The following is a 26,311-nucleotide window of genomic DNA, read 5'->3' on the forward strand; positions in this document are numbered from 1 at the left end:
ATATAACAACAAAACATTTCAGTCACTAACATTTTATTTCCTGCTATTATCACAGCAGAGCCAGAAAAGTTTGTATCTTTTAAAAAAAAACATGAGAATATTTTATTATAAAACCAGTCAAAAACCCCATACAATTACAATCATATTATCATATTTTTGGTATTATTTCACAATATGTTTCCTAAAACAGGTCACCACTCTTATCAAGAAAATAAAATAAAAAGGTTCTAAATATAAGTACACCCTCTTTGTGAAATTACAATTTACTTTGTAATGTTCTGTAAAATGATAATGGCATCTTTAAATTTTATGAAGAAATTTAAACATGTCTAGGAAAGAAAATACACTGTTATAATGTATTTTAAACAAATAATCTCAGAGAATATCTTTTTCGAAATAACGTTCGTTGCAGTAAATACCACTTTTTTGGAAGGGAGAGTATGCTAGGTAGGGGTTGTGAACCTATCCACTTTCTTTTATGATTACTTAAATTAGCTACAGAATATGGCAATCCTCTAGGCATTACAATCCCTGATAACATAATTTCTTATAGAAGCCCAGACAAGGGAAGCGAATTAAATGCAACATTTAAAATGATAATGCAAAGTAATGCTGTTACAATCAGAACTTTTCGACTCTTATTACACACGCATACACTTTGATACAGTAAAAATAATCACTTCATGCATACACTCAATGTTCAATTAATGGCATGAAAAATATCAACATCTACTTTCTCAATGATAATTTTTGTATTTGGAATTCTCTTAAAAAACTCTGCTATTTCTTAACTTACTAAACATAAATGTTTGACACTTATTTTAAAGACTGGTGGGAAACTGTAACATAGAACAATCAGAGTTATTCAGACCAGTAATCTAAACTGTTTAATTTGAAAATGAAGTTTGTATGTCATGGTACTATGTTCACTTGAAGCCTGATTGTAACACTTTGTAGAACCCCATGAATTTTAGAAACTAAACATAAATTTTTTATAGTGAATGATTTTTTTTCAACTTCATCACATGATTTTATTAATTCTGACAATCTAAACATAGAAAAACAACACATTGCGTACATTATTAAAACACTCAATGAAACTGGATATGAAAATTGAAATAATATAAAAAGAGGAAAAAATGATATTGTACACAAAAACATATAGTCTTTTATCACTAAAGTGTTTCACAGTGCTACCATTCATAGTGTGTGGTTAACACTTTAAATCAGCATCGAGCGTACACTCTACAAAGATTTGAAGGTAACATGTGAAACATCGGTGAACACTGCTCGTATTTAGCTGCTTAAACAGTCATTCTAAAACATCTCTGTATGACAAAGTCTCTCATTCTAAATCTGGCAAATCTGAAAATACATGAACACATCGTCATATAATTGCACTATGTCAGCTTTTAATCTTTTTTGAATTATGTTTTTACTTTTGTATGACAAGTAATTTTATGCTATAGCTTGTATTTTTGGAGCATAATGTTGCTAATGCATGGACATTTTTTAACATACACATTTTGTTACTTTAATAGTGAAAGTGAAGTTTGAGCCCTGTTTTAAAATCAAACACCTTTATATGACAAAGTATAATACTGCCGAGATATATTATATACTGTATACAGGGCTCACGCTGTTGGTCGCCATAGTCGCCATTTGCAATTATTTTATAACATTGGCGGTTATTTTTGCATTTTGGCAACAAAATCTGGCGTTTATTTTTTACTTCCAACAGTGTTTATATAAGGTGTAACTAGAAATGTGTCCATAGGACACGGGTGCCCCCATAGCGACACTGTTCTGTCAATCTTTTTACTAAGTCAAGGGAAATAACTCTACAAATACTGGATATAAATCCACAAAGCGAAACCCCAGGTGCAAATCTAAAATATGCTGAGCAAACCTGCCCATAAGGGTTTGATGACTATGTCAAATCTTTTTTTGAGAAACTTGCGACACAAGTTGAAAATTGCAAAAATTTTCTAAGTGAAGGGCAATAACTCTAAAAATACTAAATAAATCCAGACGAAAATACCTGGTGCACAACTGCACATGCTGATCAATATTCCTGTAAAGTTACATGACTCTAGGTTCAAATACTTTTTGAGTTATGTGCGACACATGTTGAAAATTGCCAAATTTTACTAAGTCAAGGGCAATAACTCTGAAAATACTAAAAATATCCAGACCAAAATACCCAGGTGCACAACTACACATGCTGATCAACATTCCTGTAAAGTTTCATGACTCTAGGTCAAATACTTTTTTGAGTTATGTGTGACACAAGTTGAAAATTGCAAAATTTTACTAAGTCAAGGGCAATAACTCTAAAAACAATAAAAATATGCACACAAAAATACCCAGGTGCACAACTACACATGCTGATCAACATTCTGTAAAGTTTCATGACTGTTTTGGTCAAAAAACTTTTTTTAGTTATGTGCGGGGGAAAAAAGTTTTTAAAAAAGGGCCCAAAATTTTTTTAATCAAGGGGGAATAACTCTTGGGAAAAAAACTAAAAATATCCAGACCAAAATACCCAGGTGCACAACTTAAAACATGCTTGATTTAACATTCCCGTTTTAAAATTTCATGACCCCTAGGGGTTAATAAAAATTTTTGAGTTTTAGTGAGACCCCAAAAAATGACGGGGGCCGGGACGGAAGAAAAAAAAAAAAAGGGGAACGGGAAAAAAAGGACAAAGGGGAAATTCTTAAAAAATGCCCCCCAAAAATTTAAAGTTGGGGGCCCAAAAAAAAATCGATTAAAAAAATGCAGTAGAAAAACCCAATTTTAAACAAGCGGGGTTGGGTTTTTTTTTGAGTTGGGCAACTTTTATCGGTCAACGCGTTGCTTATTATTGCCCGAGGTGATAAAAATACATGCGAGATGTAAAATTGTATAAGTACTTTAAAGATATTGTCCAGCATTATAAAAGCCATCAAATATCCGTCAATTAGCCACGAAAATTGTCTTAAAATTGATGAACTGGATATTGACCAACCCAAAATTTACCGTAGATCTAAATTGCAGTAGGCTAGCGGCAAGTTTTGATTTTTTTTTGTTTTAATCTGCTTGACAAAATCGCCAGTGGAAAACAATGATAAAATATTTAAAAAGTATTTACTACCAAACAACTATTTGCACAACAACCAAAATTGTGAACATTTCTTCAGAAAACAGAAAAAACCTGTTTGTCACATATTTTCGCGACACCGATAATTTTGATATTTATTTAGAGGTGAAAATAAACTATGTTCTGTTTAAAAATCTTTACTACTATTAAGGCTCCCACGTTTACAATTTTTGTAAACGTTTACACGATTGTTAAGAACTAAAACAATACCGTTTAAATGGTGGTACTTCTATGTACTAAACTACACCATGTATTCAAGCCCCCAATGATGACTTACTTTATATTTTTAATACATGTACAAATAAATAATGTTCAGGGCTTATCACCATTGAGTCGACACACATTTTCTGCATTGTATCCCCATTTCGCTCTTTTGAGCAACAAAGGTAAATAAACTTTACCAAAAATGTATTATATCACGAGCGATTATTGCACTGTGATGCTGTCTAGAGGTTTGTAAGCACCCATTTTCTGTTTTTTACTTTGGAATAAATCAATTAGAATTAATAGAATTCATGATTACAGGCAATGATTAATATTTTTTGTAAGACAATATGGTCATTTCGATTAAACGGTAAAACATTTCTTAAACGTTTATGAATGAAAATCGAAACGGATCCGTTTAAATCTGTAACCGTGGGGGCCTTAACTACTATGGCAGAAAATTTTTATTACATTGGTGATGATGACATTTTCAGTAAGTTATTCAGAAAAAATGTTGCATTCTGGGAATGAGTTTGCAAGTGTTATTTCTATAGGTTAATATGACCTAGATCTACTCGTTCTGTGTGAAATGTGGAAATTGACAGAGGTTATAGCTGACAAAATTTGATTAGAACAAACAAAAGAAATTGTCTGATAACAGCATTATGTAAATTTAATATTATTGTTATACAGTTATTATACTTTATAACATTTGTATTCTGTTCTATAATAACAATTAAAGTTGTGGTTCTATGTAAAAAGGTAGTTATCAATATGCACAAATGTATCAGTTTATTTGAGAATCCTTCTAAAACTGAAAAAGTTTTATGTGTAATGTTTATTTAATCAACTACTTATGTTGATAATCGCTTAATCGTAAATAGTCTGTTGAACTTTTGGCTATAATTTTTTAAGTTAAAAATATTGGCTATTATTTTATTTGAGCCAGTGTGAGCCCTGTGTATATATATATATATATATATATATATACACATACATTGTATGTACAGTTTACTTCCAGTTTTATAATGAAACATAATCTATGGTTGAATAACTACAGTATTAGTTAATAACCTTTTCTATAAAGGCCTCTGTTAAATATAATCTCTCAATAGTCAATACAGTATCAGCATGAAGGTCAAACTATGCTTAAGTGCTTATAAATAAACAAGTAATTTCATTGCTGAAGATAATATCAAATTATATAAAATATAGCCTATATTTTGTAACTATAAATAGCCTATATTTTGTGACAATATTTAGTTCAAAAGATTTTACCTTCATCATCGCTATCTTCCTCCTCGTCATCAGGCTGAAAATAGATTTATATTATCATTTTAGTAGAGTTATTAAAATCAAAGATTTAGTTTAACACTAATATGTTTAAAATTTCACTTAAAAGGGTGTACAAAAAGTGGTGACTACACCAGAAAACAATTCTTGTTGATGGTATATACCTTTAGACACAAGTAATTTGTTTTGCCGTCTTCTAAAGTAAACAAGGGCAAATCATGATCACTTGTTGCCTCATGATAGCCTATTACATGTTGCAGCTACTGTGTAGCAGGAGACACAAAAATCATTAAAAGGGCAAAACACATTTTTTATTCAAAGGCCATAACTGCCAAGAATCTTTCAACCTGAAAACCTGTGTAATATGTGCAAGTACTTGAGCTACCAATCAAACATGTAAAGTTTCATTAAAACGTGCAGTCTGACTTAGCTATATACTCTTGGTAGCTAATGTTTGTATTTTGATACTGAAATCATATGACCTGTTCAAAACTCAAAGCAGGGCAAATCCGAAACATAAATTGCGCAGGTTATAGGATAACTAAGACAACAATTAAATCAGATTTGAAGACTATAATACATATAACAAACTCTTTACACCATCAGCTACATTGTCTCTATAAGTGAAAGAAGTGCTTAACTTTGACTTAAATATTTTACATGTTATTTTAGAAAAGGGGTTAATTAAATTTTTAAATACTCACCAGACCTGGTCCGCCAGGTCCACCCATACCACCCATGCCACCCATACCACCCATGCCTCCCATACCACCCATATTTTGCATCATCTGAAATAAGTAAAAGTTACTAATTAAGCATACATCATAAAGTCCAACCATGTCTCTGTAAAAGGAAATTCATAAGGTATACATATATTCAATCTTTAAACTATAATATCTCAAACTACACAATCTTCTATTTACCTCTTTGTTTAACACACTTGTTTTAATTTAAATCATGTTATAAAATTGAAATCATGTGTTAAAATATTAATTTGTATCGTTGCTATCAACTTTTAACCCTCATTGCCACTTTATACATGTCAGGCATAAATCTTAAGGGGCTGTAACCTCCCACTGACACCCTGGCCTGTAAATGAAAAGGCACATTAGAGTTAAAACTGACTTAAGAAAACTGTAGGCAACTAAATCCTTGTTCATTGGAACCTGGACACCTCTTAAAATTTCTGTCATTCATTCTTCCTGGCAAAGCACTGCATGCCTTGGGCAATTTGTCGTCATAATGTGTTAATACATTCAGGGTCATGCAGGCATTTCAGTAGATTTTTCTTGGACAGTGTAGAGGTGGATACAAGCCTCTACATAACACCGAGTAAATAAGTCTAAGAAAAGAGCCCCTTAGTAGATCTAATTTTCAATAACAAATAGCTCCCTTGAATTTCATGATGATGTTTTATCCGTGTAACTATATATATATTTAGCTACTGCCTTAATAACTTTTGAACTCTTTTAAGATACGAGAGCATTTCTATATCACCTCTCAAGTTTTTAAAGGTTTATATTACACATTATCAGAGCTTTTTCCCTTCTATAGCAGGAACCATTTATAGGTCTCTTGCCCTCTAGAAAATTCTTTTAAATCATACATTCCCTCGGAATTCAATTAACATCAAGTTTTTTTCTCTTACATTTTTGCAAAGATAACATGTTATTTTCCCCCATATTTAAGGAACCATGCCCATGAAAAAAGGTCCTGATTATGCAGCATCTTTCATATAATCATGAATTGAAAGTTCCGTAAAAAGGTTATTTTCTAGGAAATGTGTATTATAAAATGTGCACCCAAAAATGCACCACAAGCCATCATTTAGTATTCAAAGAAAGACTAGTAGCATCGTTGTAAAGAATAAGTTAGTATTTTGTAATAACAGCAGATGGGAGATTAAAATTATCTTGACCTGGATCCTAGGGCGATAATATAAGTATCTCATTCCTTAATCTAGTTATTGACTGGAAATCAATTTTCTATTTTTAGTAACAGTGAGCTTGACCCTTAAGGGGGCCCCAAAGCTATCTTAAGTGAGGTCTTCACAGAAGCTTAATTTGAAATGTAGGAGGAGTTGAGCACAGAAGAAACTGTTTACGCCCCCCGCCTGCCAACATACCTCAATCTAATAACCAGTTTTTTCCTTCAGAAAACCTTGTTAATAAGCTATAAATTATACAAATTAAGTAAGACCCATGTCAAGTATTTACCTCAGCTAGGTCCATGTTTTTATCCATATCATCATACAAATTAAGTAAGACCCATGTAAAGTATTTACCTCAGCTAGGTCCATGTTTTTATCCATATCATCATACAAATTAAGTAAGACCCATGTCAAGTATTTACCTCAGCTAGGTCCATGTTTTTATCCATATCATCATACAAATTAAGTAAGACCCATGTCAAGTATTTACCTCAGCTAGGTCCATGTTTTTATCCATATCATCATACAAATTAAGTAAGACCCATGTAAAGTATTTACCTCAGCTAGGTCCATGTTTTTATCCATATCATCATACAAATTAAGTAAGACCCATGTCAAGTATTTACCTCAGCTAGGTCCATGTTTTTATCCATATCATCATACAAATTAAGTAAGACCCATGTCAAGTATTTACCTCAGCTAGGTCCATGTTTTTATCCATATCATCATACAAATTAAGTAAGACCCATGTAAAGTATTTACCTCAGCTAGGTCCATGTTTTTATCCATATCATCATACAAATTAAGTAAGACCCATGTCAAGTATTAACCTCAGCTAGGTCCATGTTTTTATCCATATCATCATACAAATTAAGTAAGACCCATGTCAAGTATTTACCTCAGCTAGGTCCATGTTTTTATCCATATCATCATACAAATTAAGTAAGACCCATGTCAAGTATTTACCTCAGCTAGGTCCATGTTTTTATCCATATCATCATACAAATTAAGTAAGACCCATGTCAAGTATTTACCTCAGCTAGGTCCATGTTTTTATCCATATCATCATACAAATTAAGTAAGACCCATGTCAAGTATTTACCTCAGCTAGGTCCATGTTTTTATCCATATCATCATACAAATTAAGTAAGACCCATGTCAAGTATTTACCTCAGCTAGGTCCATGTTTTTATCCATATCATCATACAAATTAAGTAAGACCCATGTCAAGTATTTACCTCAGCTAGGTCCATGTTTTTATCCATATCATCATCTGACTCATCCTCATCTTTCCATTTGTTAAAATCTGTTTTTAACCAGAAAGCCTGAAATGTCATGGTAATCTAGATTTAATAACAGGACGTCTATATTTAAAACATTTAACCTGATGAGATGACAGTATTACTGGAATCAGATAAATTGAATTAAAAGTTTAATCCAGCACATGTGTTTGTACTACATTTATCTATCTCAACCTATTTGTATTCTCTGTCCAACATTACCTAAGACATTGATTCATTGCAAAGCATATTGACGATACATCAATATCAGATGACAAATATCGGCGATACACCAATATATATTGATATATACTCCTAATATCTTATATATAATTCACTTTCATACCTGTTTAAATGATTTTAGTAAAATATATGTTCTGTTCATACAAATATGTTGTGTCCTGTTTATAAAAGTCTTTTGCATAATTTTTTCCTCACCATTTTTGTCATCACTACTTTGAAATGTGTCAATTATGTAAAACCAGCTTAGTGTTAGACATGACCGCCTGCTTTTGTTTATGTTTTGGGTGAATTTTCATAATTCATCAGCATTAAAATAATTAATCAAAATTATTGATTTTTTCAAATATGTATCGATTATTGATTGATAGAAAAATATCAACAATACATCGATATCGTCTCCATCAATGACAGCTCTAATTTATATGGTATCAATTTTGTCCTTATATGCCCTGCTTATTTTTATAAATTTCCTCCAGCACTATTTTGTTTATACGAGTAATATATCAACTTTGGTGTATAGTTTTGAGGTATATTTCTGTCCTACTTTACCCTGCTTATATTCATTTGTATGATATGTAATTATTTGGTACCTTATATATTTGTACTTCTTAACTATGCTTATGATAATTCTTGTCCTGCATTGCCCTGTTCATTTTCATGTTGTATTTATTATTCACAACAATGCTAAAATGTATTTACATATTGTTACTATTGACTAATTTTACTAATTTAATTAAACAGAGATTTTCTCAGATTATTTCTGGCAACTTGACTTCTTGATTTTCTTTAGTTATACAAATCCTAGAACATAATGTTACATTCAAGAATTTACCTTTTTAATTCCTTTTAATAACCTAGGCCAGTATGGACCAGGTTCTTTCTTCTTTATCACAAAACCTATATTTCTTGCCTGAACCCCATATTTTGATTCCTGTAAAATACAATATCAAAATTTCACAAAATTACTTTAAGTTGTCACACAATATTCTGTCAGGATATATCACTGATCACTCTCATACATGAGATAATATGTAAGTGGCCTAGAAGCTCAATCTGTACCACTGTGTAACAGTATTCTGAGAATCTTGATTTTAGAGTTACTGTCAGGCTGCATGATATACCTATCACCTAGAGTTACTGTCAAGCTGCATGATATACCTATCACCTAGAGTTACTGTCAGGCTGCATGATATACCTATCACCTAGAGTTACTGTCAGGCTGCATGATATACCTATCACCTAGAGTTACTGTCAGGCTGCATGATATACCTATCACCTAGAGTTACTGTCAGGCTGCATGATATACCTATCACCTAGAGTTACTGTCAGGCTGCATGATATACCTATCACCTAGAGTTACTGTCAGGCTGCATGATATACCTATCTCCTAGAGTTACTGTCAGGCTGCATGATATACCTATCACCTAGAGTAACTGTCAGGCTGCATGATATACCTATCACCTAGAGTTACTGTCAGGCTGCATGATATACCTATCACCTAGAGTTACTGTCAGGCTGCATGATATACCTATCTCCTAGAGTTACTGTCAGGCTACATGATATACCTATCTCCTAGAGTTACTGTCAGGCTGCATGATATACCCTATCACCTAGAGTTACTGTCAGGCTGCATGATGTACCTATCACCTAGACTTACTGTCAAGCTGCATGATATACCTATCACCTAGAGTTACTGTCAAGCTGCATGATATACCTATCTCCTAGAGTTACTGTCAGGCTGCATGATATACCTATCTCCTAGAGTTACTGTCAGGCTGCATGATATACCTATCTCCTAGAGTTACTGTCAGGCTGCATGATATACCTATCTCCTAGAGTTACTGTCAGGCTGCATGATATACCTATCTCCTAGAGTTACTGTCAGGCTGCATGATATACCTATCACCTAGAGTTACTGTCAGGCTGCATGATATACCTATCTCCTAGAGTTACTGTCAGGCTGCATGATATACCTATCTCCTAGAGTTACTGTCAGGCTGCATGATATACCTATCACCTAGAGTTACTGTCAGGCTGCATGATATACCTATCACCTAGAGTTACTGTCAGGCTGCATGATGTACATATCACCTAGAGTTACTGTCAAGCTGTATGATATACCTATCACCTAGAGTTACTGTCAGGCTGCATGATATACCTATCACCTAGAGTTACTGTCAGGCTGCATGATATACCTATCACCTAGAGTTACTGTCAGGCTGCATGATATACCTATCACCTAGAGTTACTGTCAAGCTGCATGATATACCTATCACCTAGAGTTACTGTCAGGCTGCATGATGTACCTATCACCTAGAGTTACTGTCAAGCTGCATGATATACCTATCTCCTAGAGTTACTGTCAGGCTGCATGATATACCTATCTCCTAGAGTTACTGTCAGGCTGCATGATATACCTATCACCTAGAGTTACTGTCAGGCTGCATGATATACCTATCACCTAGAGTTACTGTCAGGCTGCATGATATACCTATCACCTAGAGTTACTGTCAAGCTGCATGATATTCCTATCACCTAGAGTTACTGTCAAGCTGCATGATATACCTATCACCTAGAGTTACTGTCAGGCTGCATGATATACCTATCACCTAGAGTTACTGTCAGGCTGCATGATATACCTATCACCTAGAGTTACTGTCAGGCTGCATGATATACCTATCACCTAGAGTTACTGTCAGGCTGCATGATATACCCAGACTTCCCGAAAGTTGAAAAAAACTGTCAGACATTCGGTCTGACAAACCATGAAAATCTGTCGGACCGAAACTAAATCTGTCGGACCAAATAAAATTGATCAAAATCAAAGAATAACGTGTGTTTGTATTTCTAAGACACTTTTTGTTTTTAATTTTTTCGCCGTAAAAATCGGCACATTCCTTACAGCGCATTTTCATCTCCTCCCTATCATACACCAACAATTCATTGTCTTGCTTCTAATTTTTATTAAATTTTATCTCAGGTCTATTCTTTTTATCCTTTTACTGCAGTTCTGCGCGTTCCTCTGACATAGATTTTTTATTTTTCCAAGGTTTGGCACCTTTAGCGACGCCATTTTGTATACATGCGGCTTGGATAAAAGTCGGACAGTCGGACCGATCCGGAATAAAAACTCGTCGGACCTGATCAAAATTTATCGGACATGTCCGTCGGACCGACGTATTTCGGGAAGTCTGTATTACCTATCACCTAGAGTTACTGTCAGGCTGCATGATATACCTATCACCTAGAGTTACTGTCAGGCTGCATGATATACCTATCACCTAGAGTTACTGTCAGGCTGCATGATATACCTATCATCTAGAGTTACTGTCAGGCTGCATGATGTACCTATCACCTAGAGTTACTGTCAGGCTGCATGATATACCTATCACCTAGAGTTACTGTCAAGCTGCATGATATACCTATCACCTAGAGTTACTGTCAGGCTGCATGATATACCTATCACCTAGAGTTACTGTCAAGCTGCATGATATACCTATCACCTAGAGTTACTGTCAAGCTGCATGATATACCTATCACCTAGAGTTACTGTCAGGCTGCATGATATACCTATCTCCTAGAGTTACTGTCAGGCTGCATGATATACCTATCACCTAGAGTTACTGTCAGGCTGCATGATATACCTATCACCTAGAGTTACTGTCAGGCTGCATGATATACCTATCACCTAGAGTTACTGTCAGGCTGCATGATATACCTATCACCTAGAGTTACTGTCAGGCTGCATGATATACCTATCACCTAGAGTTACTGTCAGGCTGCATGATATACCTATCACCTAGAGTTACTGTCAGGCTGCATGATGTACCTATCACCTAGAGTTACTGTCAGGCTGCATGATATACCTATCACCTAGAGTTACTGTCAGGCTGCATGATATACCTATCACCTAGAGTTACTGTCAGGCTGCATGATATACCTATCACCTAGAGTTACTGTCAGGCTGCATGATATACCTATCTCCTAGAGTTACTGTCAGGCTGCATGATATACCTATCACCTAGAGTTACTGTCAGGCTGCATGATATACCTATCACCTAGAGTTACTGTCAGGCTGCATGATATACCTATCACCGAGAGTTACTGTCAAGCTGCATGATATACCTATCACCTAGAGTTACTGTCAAGCTGCATGATATACCTATCACCTAGAGTTACTGTCAGGCTGCATGGTATACCTATCACCTAGAGTTACTGTCAAGCTGCATGATATACCTATCACCTAGAGTTACTGTCAGGCTGCATGGTATACCTATCACCGAGAGTTACTGTCAAGCTGCATGATATACCTATCACCTAGAGTTACTGTCAAGCTGCATGATATACCTATCACCTAGAGTTACTGTCAGCTGCATGATATACCTATCACCTAGAGTTACTGTCAAGCTGCATGATTATACCTATCACCTAGAGTTACTGTCAAGCTGCATGATATACCTATCACCTAGAGTTACTGTCAGGCTGCATGATATACCTATCACCTAGAGTTTACTGTCAGGCTGCATGATATACCTATCACCTAGAGTTACTGTCAGGCTGCATGATATACCTATCTCCTAGAGTTACTGTCAGGCTGCATGATATACCTATCACCGAGAGTTACTGTCAAGCTGCATGATATACCTATCACCTAGAGTTACTGTCAGGCTGCATGATATACCTATCACCTAGAGTTACTGTCAGGCTGCATGATATACCTATCACCTAGAGTTACTGTCAGGCTGCATGATATACCTATCACCTAGAGTTACTGTCAGGCTGCATGATATACCTATCACCTAGAGTTACTGTCAGGCTTGCATGATATACCTATCACCTAGAGTTACTGTCAGGCTGCATGATATACCTATCACCTAGAGTTACTGTCAGGCTGCATGATATACCTATCACCTAAAGTTACTGTCAGGCTGCATGATGTACCTATCACCTAGAGTTACTGTCAGGCTGCATGATATACCTATCACCTAGAGTTACTGTCAGGCTGCATGATATACCTATCACCTAGAGTTACTGTCAGGCTGCATGATATACCTATCACCTAGAGTTACTGTCAGGCTGCATGATATACCTATCACCTAGAGTTACTGTCAGGCTGCATGATATACCTATCACCTAGAGTTACTGTCAGGCTGCATGATATACCTATCACCGAGAGTTACTGTCAAGCTGCATGATAATACCTATCACCTAGAGTTACTGTCAAGCTGCATGATATACCTATCACCTAGAGTTACTGTCAGGCTGCATGGTATACCTATCACCTAGAGTTACTGTCAAGCTGCATGATATACCTATCACCTAGAGTTACTGTCAGGCTGCATGGTATACCTATCACCGAGAGTTACTGTCAAGCTGCATGATATACCTATCACCTAGAGTTACTGTCAAGCTTGCATGATATACCTATCACCTAGAGTTACTGTCAGGCTGCATGATATACCTATCACCTAGAGTTACTGTCAAGCTGCATGATATACCTATCACCTAGAGTTACTGTCAAGCTGCATGATATACCTATCACCTAGAGTTACTGTCAGGCTGCATGATATACCTATCACCTAGAGTACTGTCAGGCTGCATGATATACCTATCACCTAGAGTTACTGTCAAGCTGCATGATATACCTATCACCTAGAGTTACTGTCAGGCTGCATGATATACCTATCACCTAGAGTTACTGTCAGGCTGCATGATATACCTATCACCTAGAGTTACTGTCAGGCTGAATGATATACCTATCACCTAGAGTTACTGTCAGGCTGCATGATATACCTATCACCTAGAGTTACTGTCAGGCTGAATGATATACCTATCACCTAGAGTTACTGTCAGGCTGCATGATATACCTATCTCCTAGAGTTACTGTCAGGCTGCATGAAATACCTATCACCTAGAGTTACTGTCAGGCTGCATGATATACCTATCACCTAGAGTTACTGTCAGGCTGCATGATATACCTATCACCTAGAGTTACTGTCAGGCTGCATGATATACCTATCACCTAGAGTTACTGTCAGGCTGCATGATATACCTATCTCCTAGAGTTACTGTCAGGCTGCATGATATACCTATCACCTAGAGTTACTGTCAGGCTGCATGATATACCTATCTCCTGATGATTTAGAAATTCACAGACAAAATGCTATATAACATAGAAATATGTCACCGTATAGAACTGACCACAAAAAAAACGTCTGAGAAAATTTGTCAGCAGCAAGAAAGCTGCCGGTCACTAGGGTTCTTGACCATGGGTTTTTGATTTAAGTTACAGTAAAACTGCACATTTTTCTCACCCTATAAAGATGACCAGGTAACCAGTTGCTACAGCAGATATCATGTGCCAGAAAGTGAAAGTGAATCAACTTCTTACAGATGATCTATCATGTTAAAAAACATTATTTTTTTGTTGGTTTTATATCACAACTAAACTGTCGTGGTGATATGGTGGCAGTGGAGGAAACTACTATAGTAACAAGCAATTATCATAGTATTGCAAGCAATCCTAAGTCCCCTACCAGTAAGAACCCCAGCAACATTCTGAAGGGCCATTGGCCATTCACTAATGTTTCAATTTTTCTCTATTTTAAGTTAATTTGTTGGAAAAGTTCTTTAAAAGTGATCACAGGAAACAGTTTTTATTAACAGACAGCCAGACGGACTGAGGGACACTCTAAAGTTAATATTTGAAACATCCCTGTTACCAAAATATAACATTTTTAAAAGCAAAATTCTTAAAGAGGAGATAACTCTTGAAATAAAGATGCAATTTCATAAACATTCTCAGCTCTTTTTGACTAATCACAAATATTCTTATATTTGCCATGTTTTAAGCCTATTTGTTGCTATGGCAACAAATTTTTCAAAATAGGAAGAAAAGATAAAGACATGCATAATCTCCAGACTGCCATCTACCCATATGTCAAGTTTCATAAAAATATTTCCAGTACTTTTTGAGTTATCACTGGATTCAGTTTATGTGTAAAATTTGCCATATTTTCAGTCTATTTGTTGCCATAGCAACCAGAATTTTCAACATAGGAAGAAAATAATAAGAAGTGCATAATCTCCAGACTGCCATCTTTTTATATTTCAAGTTTCATTAAAATTTTTCCAGTACTTTTTGCGTTATCACTGGATCCAGTTTATGTGTAAAATTTGCCATATTTTCAGTCTATTTTGTTGCCATAGCAACCAAAATTTTCGACATAGGAAAAAAAACGAAAAAAACGTGCTAATCTCCATACTGCCATCTATATATATAATAAAGTTTCATAAAAATATTTTCAGTACTTTTTGCGTTATCACGGGATCCAGTTTTGTGGACGTGCGGACTGACAGACCGATGTACTCACAAAATTGTACTTATAGTGACTTTTCCTTTGATCTTTTTGGCCATTTTTAGTCACACAAGGCTTAAAAAAGACACACAAGTAAAAACAGAATGAATAGGATCAAAGAGAATTTACTGTTACCCATTGTTCTCTAAGTCACACAAGTACCTCTGGGTTTGTACGGACAGACGGACGAAGAGTAAACCTAAATTCCCTCCGGTAAACCGGTAGGGGACTAAAAAGAAATATTATTTTCTTATTACTGATAATTGTTACACCCACAGTCTCTTTTTATCTGTGAAATTAACAATTTTTTAAGTACAGAGAATATATATATTTAGACTCTACACACTATAAGGACTATAGGTGCACACTTATCAATACATTGTTTCATTAAAAAAAACTGGCAGTTTTTTCTAGGAAAGAACCAAATAACCTGGACTTGTAATAGGGAATGCAGCTTTCCAGGCATAGTTTGTGTATTCTCTTATTCCAATTAGACATGTTAAGTATGAATTTCATAGATTTTAATAAATTCTAACTATAAAAGTATTTTACTCATAGATGTACATATTATATTTAACTATTAGCCTGCTGGCAGCAACAAACTTTACAAATGTTACAAGTATAGCCCAAGATCTGGAGGAACATCTGCTCAGCCTAGCCATGGTCTGCACTGATCTACTTGTATAAGAATCTTTACAATTTTCCATAAAAATGATTTAATGGTTTGTCTACTCTAAACAGAAAGATCGGAAAGTCTATTTCATTTATTTAGCATGGGTAAGAATTCATGTACAACTACAATAATAGGTACCTTTAATATGATCATTTTTTCTATTTATGTAATATCTTTTATGTCTATAAAGCATTTATAATAATTCTACTTTTACCTGTGGATTTACTTCTTTTTCAAATTCTAGTGATATTTCATATAAATCTTTATTTGTTCCACCTTTACCACTGAAAAAAAACAACATACACAATTATATGTAATAACTAATAAATCAGTGAACAAAGGGTTTTTTTGGAAGCTTTTATAATGATTGTATGCCCAGTTTAGTGCAATAACTAGAAAATTGCAAATAGTTATTAAAGCTGCACACCTCCAGATAAGCAAACATATTTGGATAAAATCAAACCTGAGAAAAATGTACTAAGATTTTAGATAAAGTATAAAGATTCAAAATTCAAGTAATAATTTACATGTAATGTGCAATTAATGACTGATTTTTCAGTATTTTATTTTTATAACTATATTTCTACTGTGTTACTAACGCAGTAAGGGCTATTTTTGCATATTTTGACCTCTTTATCATGGTACTTTACATGTGAGTGCCTCTGATAATGTGTAAACTGCATTCTTTTGGTAACTTCACAATATTATAATGTTATACATTTTCAAATTTTCATGAAAACCAGCATGAATCTGGAGGCGTGCTGCTTTAAAACTGTTGGTAAAACACTACTATCTTCCTCAAATAAATTGCATATAATATAAGTGTGGAAAGTTAAATATCACAAACACAATTATAACACATACCTGAATGTAAGTTTTTGTTCTGTTAAATTAATGGTAGGATTTTGGCAATCTTCTACACATATTGTGAGAAATACGACATCATTCCTCTGTGCCCACATCACTGTAGGAACTTTTGCTCCACTGAAAAAACAAAGTAATGTAAAAGTTTTAATGTTCAAATAAGATGAGAATCATTCTGGCTATAGTCGGAGGCCATACGGTAATGATTTGGTTCCCATATTCAAAGCGTGGTGCATTTGAATACCACAAAGCTGGAATTTATCGAAAGATTTTGTAAATGGAGTAAAATGCAGGCCTCGACAGTCACTCACCCGCTCGCATTTGCGTGTAGAAGTTTGGGTCGGGTGAGTAAAAAATTGATCAAACTGGATCCAAATGAGGTACTTTCTCTAAATATTTGTACATGAAGTTATTCTGTAAAAATTCAAACAGCAGATGCCATTTCAATCATAATACTGTCAACCAAAAACTAGAAACTTAACCTTATGACGAAGTATAAAACTTTACCAGATGAGTATGATGAATTGATTCTGTAACGACAGCAGCATTCGATAATGTTTTATATATACGCATTTAGTTATATTTTATACTTAGCCATGAGGTCAAATTCGAATGGAATAAGTATTCAGGCTATATAGAAGATATGAAAAAGAATAAAAGTATTCAGTGATTTTTCTGACTTAATTGGAAAGAGGCCTTAGCCTTTTGATTTTGGGAAAATTATCGCTAAAATTGCTGATTTGGGAATTAAAAAAGCTGGAATAAGTTCAGATTTTTGGGAAAACTGCATGATTTTAAAGAAAATTTCAATTGGGAAGAGGCCTTTTTTCGGAGTCTGTTATATAAGTAGGAAAATCACTGGTATTATAAACATTATTTGGGCCCATAAACTTTTCAAAAGGGGGTCATTTGAGAAAAAAGGGGCCCACACTTAAAAGAACATCAAATTCAAATAAGGTTGTATCTTTTAAGTTACTTGTTCACGTACCATATATAGACCAAAAACGGTTGCAAAATTCCAAAACAATCAACTCACTAAAAAAATGACATTATTTTGACCTTTTTTGAGAATTCTGTTAGCGTTGATACAGGCTCAATTAAGAACTGATTGGTAAAGAAACGATGACAAATTGTTCAAAGAAACATATGAATCTTATTTTAATGTTACCAGGGATATTTGATAATAATGTTCAGTTTTTTAATCAGCGCCCGATATATAAAAGAAAAAATCATATTTCCCAATTAGCTTTGTTGATGAATACTATAAACTTACAATAGTCGCTAAAAACATTTACCCTTCTCAATAAATTATATCCAAGCCAAAAACAAAGTGTCAACAGGTGCTAAGACAATGTATATTGACATACCGATACCTTTGATCTTTTGTCAGGGCAGCAGTTCTTACGTCATGCTTAAGATGTCTGTATTGATTAATGATATGTACAATGTTTTAGCGCCGACCAGCCAAAGACCATCAGGCCAAAGACCAATCAAAGTTAATTTACTCAATTGTCAGACACTCCCTAGCCAATCGTGTTTGATTAGCTCCATCTTTAAGACTTTTTTAATTGGATGAAGGCATGTTTGTAATAATTTATGCACACTTCTCTATAATTAACTCGCACTTTTCACAAATATATAGTTTTTTTCCTCTGAAATATGACATATTTATTTGTTTTAATCGTGAAAAAACGACAACTACACGCACGTATTGGATTATCTGTGACAATTTGTTTTGTTTATAAAAACTGTGACTCAAAAGTAAATAATAGTTACGGTACGAAGAACAAGTCTACATAGTATTTACAGACCCCGGCCGAGAGAGCGTAGCGATCAAGGTTTTAAAAGGGTTACCGAGTGCGGTATCTATCTTACCAACATGCTCTTGTTTTTCTATACAAACTTCAGTTTTAAATTCAGTATTTATTAATATTGTTCACAAGAAACTTTTTTTATGTACTTAATCAGGTTTAAGAAAGTATTCTAATGTCATTTAGGGCATTTTCTATTTCCCATCCGGCCCACGGTTGAATTTGTTTTGCGCCAGCGGTCTTTTCAGGGGGTCAATGGCGCAATGACGCGCTCTAGATTGAACACTGCAATATGTAATTGAATTAAGGCAATTATACCGACATAGACCTGTATACAGTAAATTTGAGTTTTGTGTTTGATTCTTACAAATTTTGTCCTTCAAAATGCAGGGCGATTGCACTTTATGTAAGGCAAGTAAATTTGCAGGCAAGTGGCCAAGATAAATTAATTGAGGCCTGATATCCCAAGTGCCTGTCTGAGAGAGTATGCGACATGTTTGCAGTGATTTTCCTACATAAATAAATCCGATAAAAGGCCTCATTTTTTTTTAAATCATGCTGTCTTCCCAAAATAAGAACTTAAACCTGCTTTTTTACTGCCCAATTTAGCAATTTTAGTGATAATTTTTCCAAAAATCAAGTGGCTAAGGCCTCTTCCCAATTAAGTGAGAAAAATCATTGTTTGGATAGATTTGATTGCATGCCTAAAATTAACTTTCTCGCTGAGATTTGAATCACAAAGAAGGCAAAACAAATATCGTGGCAATCAGATATACACTTAAAAAAACCCTCAAACTTGTATAATTTATCTGAACTTTATTCAGATTGAGCTGGCCCAAGCCAACATGTTGCACCTTTTTTCATATATTATTAGATTGACCCCTCAGTTTGCTTCAAACAACATGCCACATATCTATACTCCTGGTTCAAAAACAAAATGTTCTAAAAACTGAGATATTATAGATATATTTATTAGTGAGCTCAAAGAGCTGGCCCGAAGGCCCTGCTTGCAAAGCGAGCTTTATGCAACACGAGTACCTGCTAGATAGTGATGGTTTGGAAAACTTTCGTCCGAAGTACTGAACAGACACAACGCAACTTTTCTAATTACAAGATAACGATAAAAACCAAGGTATTCTGATTGAAAATGAAAGCGTAGAATGGTGTCCTGCTTACTAACATGGGAACCATAATTGGCCAAAAATTGGACAGGGAACCAGAATAAACGGAAGCAATGTATAAAATACCGAATGACAATTCAACGGAAAATGTAAAATAAAAATGAACGATTATTTAATACGGGGAAGTCAAAGTCCAGGCCAGCTAAGCGGGCCCGGGCTTTGGCTTGCCCAGCTATAGACTACATGTGTATATTTAAAAAAAATCAAATAAAAAACAATTAAAAAATTTATTGAATTCTATACCTATCAATGAAATTTTCAGTGTCAGTTCTAGTTAGGCGCCGCCATTTACAATGTAAGTCAATGATAAAAGGCGATGTACTCCGATAACGGAACAAATCTCAACTTTACGGATTAATAATAATCGTGGAGTGTTCCGAGTGAAAACGGAAGTGGGTACATATAATACCGAATGACACCTTTAAAACAGAAAAATGAAAGGATTTTTTAACCGACTTCCACGTTCATAGGCTTTGCCTAATTTCATATTACTATTTCACTGTTAATGTAAATAGAGCTCGCTTTGAGGCTTTGCCTTTTTCATATTATTATCACAGACACTAGGGGTTTGGAGCTAAAAACGCCTTTAAAATCCAAATAAAATGCATATTTGTCAATCCCAGGACATGTACTGATCATATATATCAAAAAAACTTAATATAAGCCGTTTTGAAAAAAAAATCATATTTCAACATCTATAATAATACACAAGATAAAAATGTTCGCCGGAAAAAATCCGCACCCCTACCGTCATAATCACCATGTATTTCAATCCATTTCCAATATTTTCACATAATCCTTTGGTCCATCGACACAGAAGATATAATTCTTCACGATGATGGTCAATTTTAAACTTCAACGGTAATATAAACAACGCAACAGCCGAAATAAACATCAATATTCTCGCCGTTTTTTTTCAACGACAAAAACTTTCGATAAATTCAATGGACCAGACGGCTATGAACGAAGCTATCCGATTATGTGGCCCCAGCTTTGCCGTGTGCAAAATGCGCAGCGCTTTTAAGTTTGGGAACCACATAATCGGATAGCTTCGTTCATAGCCGTCTGGTCCATTGAATTTATCGAAAGTTTTTGTCGTTGAAAAAAAACGGCGAGAATATTGATGTTTATTTCGGGTGCATAGAAAAACCGGAAAGCACCGGATAGCACCGAAATACCGGAAAGCACTCAAATTTCTCATAAAAACATATGAAAACGTTAATTAATCGGTTTGAAAGTGTTACCAATCGATTTATTAGATCAAAGTCTTACAGACAAGTCATTTTTATAAAAATATATTGATAATTATTACGAGTATTTAGGAAAATAGATATATCGTGTGCTTTCCGGTCCTGCTAAGATACATGTACATTACCGGATAGCAATATTGTTTATAAAAGTTATACATGGATACTTTATTTTATTGGTTTGAAAATGTTACCAATCGATATATTATATCAAAATTTTTCAGACAACATGTTTTTATAATTATAATATGATTATTATTACGTTTGATTAGGAAAATAAGATATATCGAGTGCTTTCCGGTCCTGCAAAGGTACATGTACTTTACCGAATAGCTATATAGTTTATCAAAGTAATACATGAAAACTTTATTTTATTGATTTGAAAGTGTTACCAATCGATTTATTATATCAAAATCTTCCAGACAACATGTTTTTATAATTATAATATGATTATTATAACGATTATTTAGGAAAATAGATATATCGAGTGCTTTCCGGTCCTGTGAAGTTACATATACATTACCGAATAGCAATTTAATTTCTCAAACAATCACATAAGATCTTTGTTTAATTGTATTGTAAATATTACCAATCGATTTATTAGGTATGATACAGTATTATTTCATGTTTTATTCTAAATTCTATGATTATTTAAAAGATTTATGAATGTTAAATAAATTGAGAATGCTTTCCGGTTTTGTTAAGTATATGTACCGAATAGCACTCGAATTTTCCATAAAAAGAAAACATATAACCTTCATTGTATTGAATTGAAAACGTTACCAAGAGATTTATTAGGAAAAAATCTCCCAGACATTATTTTTTTATAATTAATATTACGAATAAAAAAGTTTAAAATAGATTTTAAAATAGATATATCGAGTGCTTTCCGGTCCTGCACATTCCATTATTGCTTTCCGGTCCTGTGAAGTAATAGTTATACATCACCGAAAAGCACTGGTCCTCTTACCTCAGACATACCGATGGTATATAAATATTTAAAATGTATGTACCTTGTCTAATATATTAATATATTTATTTGTTGTAGGCTATATGGAAGACAAGAGGATTCAAAATAGCAGGAAGAGAAGAACAATAATTGTTTCAGTGATGTTTTTTTATTTTTGACATAAACAGTGCAATAAATAAAAATAAACGAAACTAATTACTAAGAACAAAATAAACAGATATAAAACAGAACTTAGCAAACATATATACATACATAATTGAAAAATAAGTATGATATTGAAATCAATCAAGGCACACTTCACGCCTCGTTTATTACACGGGCACACGCTGATTGAACGGTCACACGCTGATTTAATTATCACATTTAAAGAGGTGTAAATAATACACAATAACTGGATGTATCTAACTGATTGATTATTTGAGGTATTATATATGATATTGAAATGTCATTTAAACTTATAATTTAATTATATTTACAAACTGTGATGTTTTAAAAACAAAATCAACAAATAACTATCTCATTATTATATACATATAAAACTACAAAATATATATACATAGGCAGACCCCTAGATTTTTTTATGTAATATTAATATCAATGCATATTATATTATGGTAAATCCATTTCAGTTCCAGTATGGGCTAGACTATAGCCTGATGAGCATAAATGACATGTTAAGACACACTCGAACCTACTATTGCGGTCGTGATATAAATTTTATATAATATACTTTGATATTGATACTTAATATTTATGTTCAACATATTTTTTCCAACATAAATTTTCAGGCACTGTGAAGAAGAAAAAAATGTTTGCAACGTACGTATGAAAAATTTGCAATTCCAGACAACAAAAATGAATGTCATGTCAATGTCATCGGTCATAGATAAATATCAATACATAATATATTGTGTTGTAATATATAAGTTCGAGTATGGGCTAGACTATAGTATATTTTACAAGTTACTATTATTCAATTTACTTCACATTTTCTAGTGGTAAGACATTCACCAAGAGTATAATAAAACTTGTACTTACCTCGTAAGAGCACCTTCAGCATCATAATCCGATCCACGGAATGCACAGCACTTACATAGATATACTAAATTTCTATCCGACCAGGACTTAATGTCACTTAAATTTGTACAAGTACGATGCAACCAGTTCTTTCAATTTGAACACTGAATAGTATCATAAACATATTCTAATGTACACACAATGCACGGATACTCCGTCATGATTTTTGATATTAGTTTTATCGGTACATGTGTTTACGTGTGTGCCATAATTCCTACCACAAGTTCGTATAAAAGTACGTAACCCATGATAGGAATAAGATGGGATTGCTCCCATACTAAGTTAAAATGACGTGTATTTTAAGAAATGAACAGCATATTTAAATTACCTAAGGTTAAAAGGGCCGAGACGTTTATAAAAAGCACCGTCTCTTATAACAGGTAAACTATTATAATATTCTATGATTAAAATGAGAGAAAGAAAGTCTTATTAAAGCAATGTCAGGAACGCATTTTCCCAATTCAATGTGGCTAGTCATTAAAGGATCTAATTTGATCAGATACATACACAAAGGAGTGTCAGAATATTAAAATACAAGTTTGTTTTAGTATGGAAAAGATAGATTTTAATAAATTTCTAGTATATTTCACCCGAACACCTGCTTAATGGATTAATTTTGTTGAGGTTTATATACAATTTTATTCAGATAAGAGTAAATTTTAATAGCAACTTGATATAAAGTTCTAAGAGATTTCGTATATATCCGTTACAAACATTTCTTTTCATGAGTGCTGTAATAATCTTCATTAAACAAAATTAATTTTCATATAAAAAGAGTGTGTAGTTAATTGCATTTTCTAATTATCTAATTTAATGTGCATGTAAAGGACAGTGTCTAATTAATGCAACTTTGATGTGCATGTCCGTACTCTCAATTATCATAATTGTGTACAAATTGATTAAATCATCACCTTTTTGTGCTACAATATACAAGGTCTTTAATCAGCTTGGATTAGCACGTGTGATAAACAATACAACAACTACTGTCCTCCACTGATGACCACATTGCTTTTCGGTACACATAGTACTATGGTAAAAATAAAGACATAACTGAACGAAAATCTATAAGTTTTTCTTTATTTTACATAATATAAAAATATAATAATAAAAAATATGGTTCAATGCTTTGAATAACTTTAATTATTGGTACTTTTTACACATCCTCTTTCTTTCCTTCACACAACCTATAAAATATTAGAAATATGATACATTGATATGAGCAAGATTGAAAAATCGTGTAACTATTCATAATATTTATAAATGAAATACGTTCAACTTAATTAATCAATTTATAACACTTTCACATAATTAATATGAAGGATAAGTGTGATTTATATAAATATTCGAGTGTAGATGTACTTTAGCATTACCGGAAAGCAATCAATACAACTTTGTAACAACTTTGAAAATCGCGTAATGAAACATAAAATATTTATAAAAACGTCATGAAATATAGATCTTCAACTACTAAATAGATTGTTAACACTTCCAAACCAATAAAATAAAGTTTTCATGTCTTAATTGGATAAACTATATTGCTATTCGGTAATGTACATGTATCTTAGCAGGACCGGAAAGCACTCGATATATCAGTTTTCCTAAATACTCGTAATAATTATCATTATATATTTATAAAAACATGTTGTCTGAAAGATTTTGATCTAATAAATCGATTGGTAACACTTTCAAACCAATAAAATAAAGTTTTCATGTATTACTTTGATAAACTATATTGCTATTCGGTAAAGTACATGTATCTTAGCAGGACCGGAAAGCACTCGATATATCTATTTTCCTAAATAATCGTTATAATAATCATATTATAATTATAAAAACATGTTGTCTGGAAGATTTTGATATAATAAATCGATTGGTAACACTTTCAAACCAATAAAATAAAGTTTTCATGTATAACTTTGATAAACAATATTGCTATCCGGTAATGTACATGTATCTTAACAGGACGGAAAGCACTCGATATATCTATTTTCCTAAATACTCGTAATAATTATCAATATATATTTATAAAAATGACTTGTCTGAAAGATTTTGATCTAATAAATCGATTGGTAACACTTTCAAGCCGATTAATTAACGTTTTCATATGTTTTTATGAGAAATTTGAGTGCTTTCCGGTATTTCGGTGCTATCAGGTGCTTTCCGGTTTTTCTATGCACCGGTTTATTTCGGCTGTTGCGTTGTTTATATTACCGTTGAAGTTTAAAATTGACCATCATCGTGAAGAATTATATCTTCTGTGTCGATGGACCAAAGGATTATGTGAAAATATTGGAAATGGATTAAAATACATGGTGATTATGACGGTAGGGGTGCGGATTTTTTCCGGCTAACATTTTTATCTTGTGTATTATTATAGATGTTGAAATATGATTTTTTTTCCAAAACGGCATATATTAAGATTTTTTTATATATATGATCAGTACATGTCCTGGGATTGACAAATATGCATTTTATTTGGATTTTAAAGGCGTTTTGAGCTCCAAAACCCAAGCGTCTGTGATTATTATCACTCATTCCTTTGAAATTGAAAGGTTTAGTTCCCCTTTTTATTAGTTCCTGGTTCAGACGTGCTTGTTTCTTTCAGCATATATATGATTAACCGCTCCAATCTGTACAGCACCACTCAAAGACTTGTGTAAGTAACTATCAAAGATCATTACTTTGTGATTTCGAACACAAAGATGAACATTCCAGAACATTTTGACCGGTCTGTAATGTTCATCAAACAAAACGAAAGTAGAGATAAGATTACGTTCCATCAAATAACAGAAATAAGTGTTAGCATAAACCAATTCGCCACGACATATTTACATACTTAAATAATCATAGAAAACAATAATTTCTACAAATGCATCACACTTTTTAAAAAAATGTACCTTGTATCTGCCATTTTGTTGTTCATTCACCATGTGCGAAGCAAACGCTTGAAATTTGCGTAAAATCAATGGTTTCGCTCAGCGCAAAGCTTGCAGCTGACGCTGACTGATTTTTGACTGGTTCAAAACTTTTTACCAATG

General features: G+C 33.6%; 1 protein-coding gene across 1 annotated transcript; it reads right to left on the reverse strand.

Annotated features, from left to right (window-relative positions):
* Positions 1-16: 16 nt before the first annotated feature.
* Positions 17-26,310, reverse strand: LOC132736018 (co-chaperone protein daf-41-like). Its single transcript, XM_060723066.1, has 8 exons — positions 26,171-26,310; positions 16,988-17,107; positions 16,338-16,407; positions 8,925-9,023; positions 7,808-7,894; positions 5,344-5,427; positions 4,625-4,658; positions 17-1,365 (listed from the first exon to the last, which is right to left on the reverse strand). The coding sequence occupies exons 1-8, from the start codon at positions 26,194-26,196 to the stop codon at positions 1,346-1,348; spliced, it is 540 nt and encodes a 179-aa protein (XP_060579049.1). The 5' UTR covers positions 26,197-26,310; the 3' UTR covers positions 17-1,345.
* Between the last annotated feature and the right edge of the window lies 1 nt (position 26,311).

This window comes from Ruditapes philippinarum, unplaced genomic scaffold (genome assembly GCF_026571515.1).
Source record: "Ruditapes philippinarum isolate M1 unplaced genomic scaffold, ASM2657151v2 ctg854_1_1_1_1, whole genome shotgun sequence".
NCBI classification, from domain to species: Eukaryota; Metazoa; Mollusca; class Bivalvia; order Venerida; family Veneridae; genus Ruditapes; species Ruditapes philippinarum.